We start from the raw sequence: 14921 nt of genomic DNA, 5'->3' as shown, positions 1-14921 counted from the left end.
CTCCAAATATGGAATCTGGGGGCCACCCTGATCAAGTCTGAACTGGAGCACGTGCCATCTCACGCATTCTAGCTGTGATTTTCATGACAGCTTGACCATTATCATCAACTTCTAAGCAACATTTGGTTAAATTAAATTTTTCACATACTCTTCCTTCTGAGGCTAAGAGGTCATCTAAAGCCAGCCTATTTTGATATACAGCATTTCTCATTTGTGTTGCTTGTATTGCCAATAAATCTAGTGCCCTTGATGTTTTATTGATTATGATTTCAAGGACTGCCTGCAACCTTATGATACACTTGAGCATACAGATGGGGTATGGTACCCCCATGACTTGTCTTGCACTTAGGTAGCTGGGCTATAGTATTTAATGATTCTTTCAGGAGACCATTTATTATCTTTCCAGTCTCCTATGTCCACATCTTTTTTGATATTTGTGTTTATTTTTGTGATTATGCCTCTTCTAGTTCTTCTTTCATTTTCATCATAAACGGGATATCCTAAGAGTTCCCCTTGCTTTAGAGGAAGTAGGAAGAAGGATGGCTTGATTGTTTTTAACACACAAGCCTCTGTCCATTTAGCCAGCAGTTGCTGATATGCCCATGCTCCACAGGTCCAATATAGGCCAGAGGGTGCCTTCTAAGCATTTGGAGCCTCTAGCTGATGCCAAGTGTAGCTTAGAGTAGAGAATCAAGAGAAGGAGTTTCGATCTGGTAAGTAGGAGTCGTTCTGGGCATTTCTTCAATAGAGTTTTGTTTTTAGTCTCATCATAATACTGTTGCCCTAGGCAGGTTGTTTCTCCTACTGCCTCTGTGAAAGCCTTTCCTTACTGGGCAATACAGTACTTTCCAATTATGGAGGTTTTTAACAACCAAACACTGGCTGAGGCTGTTGGTTCACTGGTAGGGTAAGTGAAGTGAAGTTATCTTGTGACATTAATTCCTTTGCCTCCCATGGCCACTGGTCCCCCATATTAGTTCCTGCACATACACAGCATGAGGAAATTCCTAAGCTGCCAACTATGTTTTCAGCTAGTTGAGCAAATAAGTTTTTGGTTGATGGGGGAAGCTCAGGTACTGGCTGATCAAAATGCTTATAGAATGACTTATGGACCCGGAATTGCAGGGTTGGACACATTTGAGTTCTTCTAGTCTTTTTGACAATCAGTAGTGGAACTTTAAGGCCTGCTGCTTGTCTATCAATTCATAATAGTGCTGTCTGTCCTGTAGACCAAAAAGGTAGTTCTGGCTTTAAGACAGTAAAATTTAAAGGATTGCTTGTCCTTGTCTCACAATCAGGTTTGGTTGACATACTACTTAGCAGAGCAGTCTTTCCTGAATATAGGTGTTGGAGCTGTGTTAGTGTAGACCACTGAATGTTACAGTCTGGGCATCCGATTTGTGGTTCTCCATATAGATGTTTAGGACTGCTGTTGCTAAGCCTCTCTTGTGTCAAACCATTGCAGACTGCTTCTGGTTTTTTAGGATTATGAGCGTACGTGGCATGGTAGGCATCAAAATACAAGGAAATAGGCCTTTTATACAAGGGAAGGTCTTCTTTAGTTTGAGTTGTAAGCTCTCCTTCTTTTTCTCAATCTGATTTAATATGTATCTCAAACCAGAATTCATAGGGTAAGAGCGTAGGGTCAGAACATACATATAGCTGATTATTTCCTGGGTCACAGACTGAATAGGTGGTCTGGTTGTATGTGCAGGTTGCTAACTTGGTTCCTGTACATTCATAGTAGGTATGGTACAGTAGAGTTTTCACTATGGTATTCCTTACCCAGGTAGTGTGGACACAGTGTGGGCATCCTTCTAGAGATTTCTCCCTTTTAGTGTAGGCAGAAATGGTAACAACATTAGTGAATGTAATAGAAACGTGCTTACTCTACACACGAGCATGGCAAACCTTCCTCTGGGCATAGACATTTGCAGCATTTGCAGTAATAACATAACAACAGAACAATCAGTATTGACAGAATTATGACTAGGCTTATAAATTGTATCCACATTTACTTATCCGGAGATGGTCCTCTTAGTTTTGGCTGTGCATAGACTAGTCAGCTTCTGGGATGTGACTAGAGTAGAGCTTGCAGGAATCCCTGAAGCTTCAGCCAAAATCAGATTTTCAGGCCTCACCTGAGGAATGTCCATCCCTGTATGTGCCAGTCTACCCATCTTTGGCCAAAATAAGGCAGGAGGCAGAGTCAGGAGCACCTGGAGACTCGGGCTTGGAAGAAAGTAAGGCTCAGTCCTTTGGATGTTAATCCGACTGGGCCGGTGTACCTAAATAATTAATAAATATCCTCCTGAACCCCATCGATCTCTCTGATTCCTTAAAATCCTGCTACAAAACGTAATTTTTGCTGTTAGAATTTCTGTTATTTATCGCCTCCATGTTACCTCCCTCCCTTGAACATTCCAGTTCCCAAGGTAATGTCTGGCCAGCCCCATAGCTATAAATTTACAGTTTCTGTAACCTGGCTTTCTCTTTTATTTTATAGTTATGGGACTCATTCACATAAACTTTTTAAGAAGCTGGGAATTCCTGGGCCAACCCCTCTGCCTTTCCTGGGAACTATTTTGTTCTACCTTAGGGTAAGTGTTATTTGAGCTCCCTCTTTTGCTTCTTATCAATGCAAACCCAAGCTTAGTCCTATCAGTAAAAATGTTCCTCCTCAGGAGGAAGTGCCAGTGTTTTACACTTTCAGAAATGGTGTGTAGGCCCTACCCAGAGCATGGCCAGGTGTACACTAGGACTTCCATGTTAATGGTCAGGGGGCTTGGGTTTGCCTCAGTTGAATGGCACAGATATCTGGGAGATCAGCACTCGAAGTTCAGGACTTGATGTTGAGACTTTACGAACCGTAAAGAGGACTTTCCTTTTGCCCTCTGCAGATTTCTGAGAAGGTACAGTTGTCCTTAGTATTAAGAGAAAAACAGAAATGGGGAAATGGGAGCCCCAGTAGCGGCTTGTTAGTGTCGTGTACCAGACTCAAACTTTCCTGTTTGTAGCAAGAGCTCTGGTAGCCTTTTGTTTCCTTCCTCCTGGACAGCTTTGAAAATTCAGTTCATGAGGCAGCTATTCACCACTGGATAATTTGCACATACTTGAATTCTGTCAAGAACTGTTAAATTCCTTGCAGGTAGTTCCATAGTTGTGCTCCAGCTTCTTCTCCCCATGATGTATTTTACAGATTTGAGAGGAAGAACAAGAAGGTTCTGCTTTCCTGCTGCTTTTCTTCAAAGGCAGCACTCTGTGAGTGAGCCTGAGCAGGGAGTGCTTATACTGAAGGCAACATGGTGGCTGTCCGTCAACTTCAGATATTTAACCACAAAATGAGCTCTGTTTTTTTTTTTTTTTTTTAAAGAAAGGCAAAATTACTTAACAAAATAACTGGAAAGGGAATAATTTGGCAAACGTATTCAAAATTTAATTATCTAAACAGGAGGTAATACGTGTCTCATGGACTATGAATTTTGACTGAGCCTTGTGGTTACCCTGGTCTGTTGCTCCACCAAGGGCCTGGGGCCAAAATGGAAAGTCACAAGTGTATGTCCACAAGGCCAGTAAGAAAACCTATGTACAGGTTGCTCTCTGACTCAAGTTTTCTGTCTTACAGACCTGAGGCCTGTTTCTCAGATTCTAATTCTCCCAACTGAGGCCTTCATTGCCAAATTACCACTTCAGAATTTCATCCTTTTTTACCCTCTGAAAAAGCAATAATTTTCTCTTCATATTTCCCAGGTCAATTCTTTAGTAAATCCACATTTCCTGGGCCATATGTTGCCTACTGAGAACATCAAAACTGAAACAAGGAAGCAGGAAGGTTTGTTTTTAAGTGTCAGAAGTGACAACTCTGAGTGAATACTGTAATGTGCTGTCTGACATCTAGAGGTGGCATTTCCCACACTTATTATGTGTTAAGCTGGAAAACTGGAAAGTGAGTCCATTCTGTCATTTGCCCACTCACGCATTTTCTCACTCAACAAAATGCCTTGGACTTTCATTTAAATCTGCTAGACTAAAAGTGGTCCCTGATGTTTTTGACTTTCTAATTCAGCTAGAATTCTAGAAAGAACACAAGAGATAGATGAAAAGGATGCTGAACGAGGAGAAAAAAGATAGCACATTCCCTTGAGACACTCACTCACTTTCCCTCAGCCTCAGTTTCTTCATGTTCCCATGGTGGTGATAATTCAGGGATTTATGAGATTGCAGAGACAACATATGCAGAAATGAAAGCACATCAGAAAGACAATAAGTTGCTTAGTGTTCATAGACAAAAGTAAGTCATTCAATATCTACACTAGTTAGAGAAAATTTAAAAGTGACTTTAAATTCTTCACTTCAAATACCTTCTCTATTTTCTCTCCTTTTCCTTAAGAGGTCTCTGAATAAGATTCCTGGCTGGGCGTGGTGGCTCACGCCTGTAATCCCAGCACTTTGGGAGGCCGAGGCAGGAGGATCACCTAAGGTCAGGAGTTCAAAACCAGCTTTGCCAACATGGTGAAACCCTGTTTCTACTAAATATACGAAAAATAGTCGAGTGTGGTGGTGGGCCCCTATAATCCCAGCTACTTGGGAGGCTGAGGCAGGAGAAGAGCTTGAACCCAGAAGGCGGAGGCTGCAATGAGCCAAGATCACATCGTTGCACTCCAGCCTGGGCAGCAGAGCGAGACCCCATCTCAAAAAAAACAAAACAAAACAAAACAAAAAACCTCTAACTGCCAGTAAATGGTAGCAAGCCTAACATCATTGTATTTGACTATTTTGCCCCGGTTAAATGTAGGGTTCAGTACATTTGAAATAATAATTGAATTGTATTTTGTTTCTTCTGCCAGGGTCTTTGGAAATTTGACAGAGAATGTAATGAAAAATATGGAGAAATGTGGGGGTGAGTATTCTGGAAACTTGCATTAGATAGAGCTGTTGCTATGTTGAGTGATTTTACTGCAGAGAGAACAATCTCAGCCCAGAGTCCGTTTGGATAAACTTCTTGTCAACCTAAGTAACAAACAGAGAGAGGCTATCTAAAAGAAAAAGATGATCTGGGAATTGAGCATTGCAAGGGGAATATACATGTCATAGGAAACTCCATGCATATTTGGGATGTGAACAAAAATAAAATCTTTCGGACTCTAAACTCACTATGCCGAAGAGAAAGTTGAGCTTGAGAATTAAGTCATACATTACTGCCTTCCTTTTTACCCCAGACAGATAGCTGTAATTTCATCACCCTGAGCAATAGCTTCATACATAAGCCACACTTCCACAACAATAGTAAAGTGGCGTCATTTGTCTGGGGTAATACCCGAGGTTTGTTGTCCCACGCCAAGGAAATTAAGGATGTGGACACACAAGGAGTAAGGTTAAGAGCAGAGGTTGGATAGGTGAAAGAGAAAAGCTCTCTCCCACAGAGAAAGGGGGTCCCCAGTGGGTCTTCCGATCTGTAGTAAAGTGCAGGAGGTTTTATAGACGAGCTTAAGGAGGCAGTGTCTGATTTACATAGGGCATGAAAGATTGGTTGGACCAGGTGTGCCATTTGCATAGCACATAAAAAACTGGTTAGGACTAGGTGTGCTGTTTGCATAACACGTGAAGAAGCTGGCTGCCCCACCCTAATATTTTATTATGCAGATAGGTTCTCTACCTGGCTGGCACCATGTTGCCTGCTTTTTTACTGTACATAAGGTGACAAAGATAAGGGAAGATGAAGCCTCCATGTTGAACATACCTGGCTTCCAAGGTAGCCCTTTTCTATTGGCACAGTTGCCGGCATTTACCCATGCAAGCTTCCAGCTCGCGTATTGATGTCTGCAGCTTGATTTTTTTCAGGCTGCTCTTTGTTAGAAAAGAAATGATTTGGGGGGCAGCTTTGTATTAAAAGGGAATCCTTGCTGAGGACTCCTTTGCCTTCACTATCTGCCTAAATAATTTTTTTTCTAGCTCCTATATCAATAGAAGGCTACATATCTTTCTGGATGGTTTCCCTCACAAGTTGCTCATATGGAAATTCCTCATAAGCCCCTAAATGCTTCATGATACACATCTGCCCTATAAACCAGCCCTATCATTGAGTTCTGTGACTCACACCCTGATCATGTAAATTACCAGCTTATCACAAGTACAGAACAAGGACAAGACCAGAAATCATCCTTCCACCTACCTTGAGATGAATATGTAACTGACTTTTCCTCTACTCTCTCTTTTCATGTGTATATCTTATGTAAAATGTAGATTTTCTGAGTACAACATGAATGCATAATTGATTTTTTCCTCTACTCTGTCTTTTCACATGTAAAATGCAGATTTAATGAGAGCTAATTGGTGCCTTACAGAAATGTAATCATTTGCACACTGCCTACTCTTTCCCCCTTTTTTCCTTCCTGCTGGTTCCTTCCTCTTTAAGTTCAGAAGTTCCCAAAACCATCTTTGGAAAAACACAGGTCACAGCTACCCCTGTGGCTCATGTGTTTCCAGATGTACCCTCAAGCTTTGACTCAATAAACCTCTATCAGTCAAGACACCTGCCTCAGTCACTTTTTGGTTAACACCTTGGTGACCACAATGGGATTCACTGAGTGGAGTCTGGCCCTCAACCTGCAGAAATTTTCACATCACTGTGCTAGAACCAGCTAGAGCTTTTTATCACTCTAACCAATTGTCTCATGTGTTGAGGTCTGGGAGTGTCTTCTTCTAGAGATCCTTGATCTCCCACAAACTGTTGCTTGAGACCTGAATTTTCTTCTGCCATAGAGCACCTTTCTGGGAGTTTTTACTTACTTCCAACAAGGAAGGTGAGTTTCCTGCTTCCATAATAATGGAGAACAGTTTTTAGCTTGAGCTCCACCTCCACGTAAGGAGCTGATGTAGGGCTTCATTTTGGAATTTGGTAGCTGAGGATCAAGGTTTATTGTCAGCTAGCTATAACTTCCCCATATGCTTGGAGATCTTGACCCCCTGTAAATTGTGTGATAACATTCTGTTTTGGGTTTCAATCTACCTTCCACTAGGTTTTACCAACTCTTGGCCCCCTCTAATGTTTACTGGAATTCCCACAGCTACAAAATGTCAATTTTCCCCTCTAGAAACCCCAACCAGTTAAGAAAAATCAATATGCAACCCAAAATATATTTCTTTGACACTTTTCTCTTTTGAGATGGAGTCTTGCTCTTGTCACCCAGGCTGGAGTGCAATGGGGTGATCTTGGCTTACTAAAACCTCTGCCTCCCGGGATCAAGCAATTCTCCTGCCTCAGCCTCCTGAGTAGCCAGGATTATAGGCACCCACTACCATGCCCAGCTAATTTTTGTATTTTCAGTAGAGACAGAGTTTCAACATGTTGTCCAGGCTGGTCTCGAACTCCTGACCTCAGGTGATCTGCCCACCTTGGCCTCCCAAAGTGCTAGGATTACAGGCATGAGCCACCGTGCCTGGCCTACAAATTTTTTTTTTTTTGAGACGGAGTCTCACTCTGTCACCCAGGCTGGAGTGCAGTGGTGTGATCTCGGCTCACTGCAAGCTCCGCCTCCTGGGTTCACGCCATTCTCCTGCCTCAGCCTCCCGAGTAGCTGGGACTACAGGCGCCTGCCACCACACCCAGCTAATTTTTTGTATTTCTAGCAGAGACAGGGTTTCACCATGTTAGCCAGGATGAGCTCGATCTCCTGACCACGTGATCCACCTGCCTCGGCCTCCCAAAGTGCTGGGATTACAGGCGTGAACCACTGCGCCCTACACATTTTTGTTAATTGAGATGGAGTCTCACTCTGTTACTCAGGTTGGTGCAGTGGTGCCATCTTGGCTCACTGTAGCCTCTGCCTCCTGAACTCCAGTGATCCTCCCACCTCAGCCTCCCAACTTTGACACATTTTAATGTGCCTTACCAGAACTTCTCTTGTCTGAATCTAGGGAAGAGTAGAAAAGGATCTGACACATTCTCTGAGGGCTATTACCTACGAGGTTTTCTTTGCATAACAAGGCCACCTTTCCAGCCTCTCTCTCCCTATGTGCTATTAGAATAAGTACTTCATTAGAAATTCTAATTGTCAATGACAAAAATAGTGGGAGCCTTTGAATTAAGACTTCTAAATTTAAAATTTTGGTGACCTTTTATTCTAAACAATTAATTAAAAGATCAAATGTTTTAAAAGACCCATAAAATGGTCATGTCTATCCTTAAAAGTTATCTTGACTAAATTAATAGCAAAAATATGACCAAACTCACTATGCCAAAATGAAAAGTTATGGTTGGAAACTGAGTCATGCAATACTGCCTTCCTTTAGTTCAAATCATATAGCCGTAATTTCACAATGCCGTGTCATAACCTCATACAAAAGCCAGATTCCCAAAATGATATCTCCCCAGATGGCTTCCCTCATAAGTTTCTCACAAGGACATTCCTTATGAGTCCTGAAATCTTTTAGGATACATATCCTCCTTCCCCACCATGAACCAGCCCTTAAAACCAAGTTCTGTTGAATCTCACTTACCCTGACAATGTCCATTTCCGGTTTATCTCGGCAGGCACAGGACAAGGACAAGACCAGGAAATTATCCCTCCACCTAATCAGAGTTAAATGTGTAATCGACTTTGCCTCTATTCTCTCTTTTCACATGTTTGCATTATCTTACGTAAAATGAAGATTTCTTTGTCACAATACAAATATATAACTGACTTTTTCCTCTATGCCCTCTTTTCACAAGCAAAATGCAGATTTGCTGAGCACTTCTCAGAGCCTTGCAAGAATGTGACCGTTTGCCTCACTACCTACACACTCTCCCTCTTCTCTCTCCTGCTTGCTCTTTCTCCTTTAAATTCTGAAGTTCCCAAAACCCTCTTTAGAAAAAGCACAGGTGGCTGGTGTTCTTCCCAGATGTATTCTCAAACTTTGGCTAAAGGAAACTATTAATCAAGACTCCTGTCTCTTGTCACTTTTTGGCTAACAAGAAGATAAAAGAAGACAGTATTTTAAAAAATAATAATGAAAAGGATTACATTACTGTTTGCTTTATTTTATTTTATTTTTATTTTTTATTTTACTTTTTTTTTTGATACAGAGTCTCGCTCTGTCACCCAGGCTGGAGTGCAGTGGCCGGATCTCAACTCACTGCAAGCTCCGCCCCCCAGGTTTATGCCATTCTCCTGCCTCAGCCTCCCAAGTAGCTGGGACTACAGGCGCCCACCACCTCACCTGGCTAGTTTTTTGTATTTTTTTAGTAGAGACGGGGTTTCACCGTGTTCGCCAGGATGGTCTCGATCTCCTGACCTCGTGATCCACCCGTCTTGGCCTCCCAAAGTGCTGGGATTAGCTTTATTTTATTTTATTTTGACATGGAGTCTCACTGTGTTGGCCAGGCTGGAGTGCAGTGGTGCAATCTTGGCTCACTGTAACCTCCACCTCCCAGGTTCAAGTGATTCTCCTGCCCCGGCTTCCCAAGTAGCTGAGATTACAGGGATAAGCCACCATGCCCAGTTTATTTCTGTATTTTTAGTAGAGATGGGGTTTCACCATGTTGGCCAGGCTTGTCTCGAACTCCTGACCTCAAGTGATCCACCCACCTCGGCCTCCCCAAAGTGCTGGAATTACAAGTGTGAGCCACTGCACCCAGCCTATAATGAAATACTTTAAACACACAAGAGATTATGGAGAATGGTATAGGGAATGTCCAAGTATACACCACCTGGACATAACAAATGCTTCTGTTATTTCTAACCATGATCTCTTTGAAGAGCTCTTTTGTCTTTCAATGTCTCTTTCCTGTTTGAGCCACATCACCCTTCAATGTATGAAGGCTTAAGTGGCTTCTGTGGTGAGAATCTTACTCTGTGTCATACCCTGATTGACCGTGGAGCTAGCTCTGCTCTATATTGCACAACTACAAGTATGGATGATGGAATGTCAGGATCAAAATCTGGATCGTTGGTGTGGTTCCAGCTGCAAAATCAGACATGCGAGGTTTAGTCAGCTCTGTTTTCCCCCACACAGGCTGTATGAGGGACAACAGCCCATGCTGGTCATCATGGATCCCGACATGATCAAAACAGTGCTAGTGAAAGAATGTTACTCTGTCTTCACAAACCGGATGGTAGGCCTATATTTTCAAATGTATTAATCAAATTTTTTATTTTTTAATAATTATATATTCATGGAAACTTGCCTCAAAAATGTACAGGAAAGCGCTTTGTGCTTCCTCCTGTTTCCCCCAATGGTGATGTCTTATTTAACTATAGATACAGCATATTTCTGTCACTCTAGTAACAGAAACTTGACATTGACACAATCCACAGAACTTGTTCAGAGTTCCTGCTTTATGTGCCCTCATTTGTGCGGGTGTATATGTGTGTGTGTGTAGCACTATGAGAATGTACCCATGTGTATAATTGCATGACTATCAGCACAATATATACAGATCTGTTCTATCACCAGAAGGCTCCCTGCTGGTATTCTCCTGTTGTTACAATGTGTAGCTTGTTTTTTCCGGTTCGCAGGGTCTATAGTAGAGAAAATATTTTTTTATTTCGAGGAGGCCAATTTATCCATTTTTCTCTTATAGATTGTGCTTTTATTGTAAATTATTCTCCTAGTACACGTTGTCGCTGGTGTTTTTTCTAAAAGTTATATGGTTCAAGGCAGGGCACGGTGGCTCACGCCTATAATCCCAGCACTTTGGGAGGCCAAAGTGGGCGGATCACAAGGTCAGGAGATCAAGACCATCCTGGCCAACATGGTGAAAACTCATCTCCACTAAAAATACAAAAATTAGCCAGGCGTGGTGCTGGGCACCTGTAGTCCCAGCTACTTGGGAGGCTGAGGCAGCAGAATCACTTGAACCCAGGAGGCAGAGGTTGCAGTGAGCCAAGATTGCGCCACTGCACTCCAGCCTGGCAACAGAGCAAGACTCAGTCTCAAAAAAAAAAAAAAAAAGTGATATGGTTTAATGCTTTACATTTAAGTTTATGATACATTTCGTGTTAATTTTTGCATAAGATATAAAGTTTAGGTCATAGTTCACTTTTTGTGGCCTGTGGCTGTGCAATTTTTCCAACACCATTTTTGGAAAGGTTACTTGCCCTCTTTGGGGTTACTTTTTCACAATTGTCAAAAATCAGTTGAGTATATTTCTGTGCATCTCTTTTTTTTCTTTTTTTCTTTTTTTTTTTTTATTGAGACAGAGTCTTGCTCTGTCACCCAGACTGAAGTGCAGTGGCGCAATCTCAGCTCACTGCAACCTCTGCCTCCTGGGTTCAAGTGATTCTTGTGCCTCAGCCTCCCAAGTAGCTGGGATCACAGCCAGGCACCATCATGCCTGGCTAATTTTTGTATTTTAGTAGAGATGGGGTTTTGCCATGTTGGCTAGGCGGGTCTCAAACTCCTGGCCTCAAGTGATTCGCCCACCTGGGCCTCCCAAAGTGCTGGGATTACAGACGTGAGCCACTGCACCTAACCTAAGCATCTATTTCTCATTCACTATTTTGTCCCATTGATCACAGTGTTTATTCTTCCACCGGTACCACATTGTGGTGACAATAGTAGCTATATAGTAACCTTTCTTTTTTTTTTTTTTTTTTGAGACAGAGTCTCACTCAGTGGCCCAGGCTGGAGTGCAGTGGGCGATCTCGGCTCACTGCAAGCTCCGCCTCTCGGGTTCATGCCATTCTCCTGCCTCAGCCTCCCGAGTAGCTGGGACTACAGGCGCCCACCGCCACGCCCGGCTAATTTTTTACATTTTCAGTAGAGATGGGGTTTCACCTGTTAGCCAGGATGGTCTCGATCTCCTGACCTCGTGATCCACCCACCTCGGCCTCCCAAAGTGCTGGGATTACAGGCATGAGCCACGGCACCTGGCCTGTACAGTAACTCTTAACATCATGTAGAGGGATTCCTCACATTTTATCTATTGTTTCAGAATTGTTTTAGTTCTTTTTCTTTTTTCTTTTCTTTTCTTTTTTTTTTTTAAGACAAGGTCTCCCTCTGTCACCCAGGCTGGAGAGCAGTGGGGCTATCTTGGCTCACTATAGCCTCTGCCTCCTGGGTTCAAGCGATTCTCCTGCCTCAGTCTCCCAAGTAGTTGGGATTACAGGCGTGTGGCACCACGCCCAGCTAATTTGGGGTATTTTTAGTAGAGATGGGGTTTCGCCATGTTGGCCAGGCTGGTCTCAAACTCCTGACCGCAGGTGATCCGCCTGCCTCGGCCTCCCAAAGTGCGGGGACTACAGACGTGAGCCACCACACCTGGCCCCTTTTCCTTTCCATGCAAATTCAGAACAAGCTTGTCAATGTCTACAAACAAACCTGCCAAGATTTTGATAAGTATTGGATTAAACCTACAGGTCGGTTTAGGGAAAATCTGTATCTTCACTATGCTGAGTCTTTCAAAACGTGAACATAGTATCCCTCTCCATTTCTTTAGGTTTTCTTTTATTCCTTTCACCACCATTTTGTAATTTCTAGCATAGAGATCCTGTACATGTTTTGTTAGATTCACACCTGAAGTATTTCATTTTCACTGACATGTAAACAATTTTTTTTACTGTATTTTCAGATAGTCATTGTTATTGCGTAGAAATAACAATGCGTGAAAAAAACAATTGCGTGATTGATTTTTGCATGTTGATCTTGTGTTCTACACCCTTGCTGAACTCACCTTTTAGCTCTAGAAGTCTTTTTGCATATTCCTAGAGAGGTTCTACATTGATCTTTATGTCACCTGAAAATAGAGGCCCTTCTATCTCTTCCTGTCCAATCTGTATGCCTTTAATTTTTTTCTTGTCTATTGCACTGAGACATCCAATATGATGCTGAATAAGAATGGCGAGAGTGGATATTTTGTATTGTTTCTGATCTTGGAGAAAAGCATTCATTTTTTCACCATTAAGTGTGATTTAGCTGAAGGGTTTTTTGTATATTTTTTTTCCCTGTTTTCCAGAATATCAAATTGAGGGTATTTCTCTTTCTTCCTAGTTTGCCAAGTTTTATCATAAATAAGCATTGAAATTCTCCATTTTAAAATACAGTTTGGGAAGATGGAAGAATATTTCAAGTTATTGGACTGATAGGCCTGTCCTAAGTTGGGAAATAGCATTATTTTCCTTATTTTTCCTCTAATCCTGGGAGGGGAAATAAAAGAGAGGGACTTTTCATGTAATTGCATTGTTTCTTCAAAGTGCATTCTTAGTCTTTTACTTATTACTAATTTTTTTTCAAAAGTCACTAAATCAAACCACTCCTCTGTCAAGTTCCTCATGCTATAGATGTATTAAAGACAGAGCTGCTCTGAGGCAACGTGCAATCTGCCAACCTGCCTCTCTGTCACCAATCCATTTCTGCTTTGCACAACCCTGGAGGAGATGCTAGGTCTTGTTCCCATCTATTCTACTGGAAGAACTGGTTCTCTTCCATGTAGAAACCATGCATTTAAAAGGAGACTGGGATATAGTGACTAGAAACCACACCACTTGCCTCAATTCCACCATCCCCCTTCCATATGCTTACAGGAGGCTACGCATTCAAGATAAATCTTTATTGAGCATCTAGTATAGGGCCTGCCACCCAGTAGACAGTTACTAAGTATTTGTTAAATTCATGATGTCTGTTTGACACATTTTCTACAACCATGGAGATCTCTAAAACTTATGTAAGACAAAATGCTTCTGCTTTGAACTCTAGCCTTTAGGTCCAATGGGATTTATGAAAAGTGCCTTAAGTTTTGCTGAAGATGAAGAATGGAAGAGAATACGAACATTGCTATCTCCAGCTTTCACCAGTGTAAAATTCAAGGAAGTAAGAAAATAAGGTGACTTATAATTAGAAACTTAAAGGATGAATCTGGAGACAGGTAGTAAGTATCATCATAGTTCCTTTCTAATGGGTAGTCCACGGAGTTTGAGTTTTCTAAAAAGGGTCTTTTCAGCTGGGCACGGTGGCTCACACCTATAATCCCAGCACTTTGGGAGGCCGAGGTGGGTGGATCACCTGAGGTCAGAAGATTGAGACCAGCCTGGCCAACATGGTGAAACCCCGTCTCTACTAAAAATACGAAAATTAGCCAGGCGTGGTGGCGGATGCCTGTAATCCCAGCTGCTCAGGAGGCTAAGGCAGAAGAATTGCTTGAACCTGGAGGCGCAGGTTGCAGTGAGCCAAGATCGCGCCATTGCACTCCAGCCTGGGCAACAAGAGCGAAACTCTGTCTCAAAAAAAAGGGAGGGCGGGGGCGGTCTTTTCTATTTGTGTCCTAGAGGACATGGTCAGTCATTACAAAATATCATTGACTGTTCCATGCTGGGCAAAGCCATGTCCTTCTGAGACTCGAGTCTGCATAGTTAACTCTGGGTGGTGTTGTGTTTTAGATGGTCCCCATCATTTCCCAGTGTGGAGATATGTTGGTGAGAAGCCTGAGGCGGGAAGCAGAGAACAGCAAACCCACCAACTTGAAAGAGTAAGTAGCACAGTCTTGAGCTTCTGAGCTGTCATGAGCCCCTCCAGCTGCCTGCAGTGGAGCTGATATTCCCACCGTTGGGTTACTCCAGTGGCCGGACAAAAGCAGGGCTGTGGTGTTGCAGCTCCAATAGGCCACCCAAGATGGTGTTGCTCACAAAAGAAAGCTAGGAAGCTGAGAGAAAAGGATCTTCTCCCCTGTGCACAGGAGCCAGGAATAACTTACCTGTTACATTGTCCCCTTGGATATTCCAAAAGAATAATACATTGTGTAGAAAGAAAAAATAAAAACCTGATTGTACTAAAGTTTTGAGCATAGACATTATGGAGTGGTGGGAGGGGTACGTGATTGAGAGCTGTTGGCTGGCAGTGACTGGGGCAGGAAAGTTACAATGAAGAAATTGGAATAACTTCAATCCCTTCATTACTTTGCTGAGGGTACCACCAAAATATGAACTGTTAAACCTTCCCACCAC

The 14921-nt window shown here is 42.5% G+C and overlaps 1 protein-coding gene across 3 annotated transcripts in view; it reads left to right on the top strand.

The window, feature by feature from the left end:
- Positions 1-14921, top strand: part of LOC101005341 (cytochrome P450 3A43) — a 44367-nt gene that overhangs the window by 11042 nt on the left and 18404 nt on the right. For all 3 annotated transcript variants that reach the window (XM_031665566.1, XM_031665565.1, XM_031665564.1), the window contains exons 2-6: positions 2507-2600; positions 4848-4900; positions 9997-10096; positions 13678-13791; positions 14358-14446. In XM_031665566.1, coding sequence (XP_031521426.1) covers positions 4893-4900; positions 9997-10096; positions 13678-13791; positions 14358-14446 — 311 coding nt within the window. In that variant the 5' untranslated portion in view covers positions 2507-2600; positions 4848-4892. The remainder of the gene's footprint in view (positions 1-2506; positions 2601-4847; positions 4901-9996; positions 10097-13677; positions 13792-14357; positions 14447-14921) is intronic.

This window comes from Papio anubis, chromosome 4, assembly GCF_008728515.1.
Source record: "Papio anubis isolate 15944 chromosome 4, Panubis1.0, whole genome shotgun sequence".
Lineage (NCBI taxonomy): Eukaryota > Metazoa > Chordata > Mammalia > Primates > Cercopithecidae > Papio > Papio anubis.
This window is presented reverse-complemented; position numbering and strand designations above follow the sequence as displayed.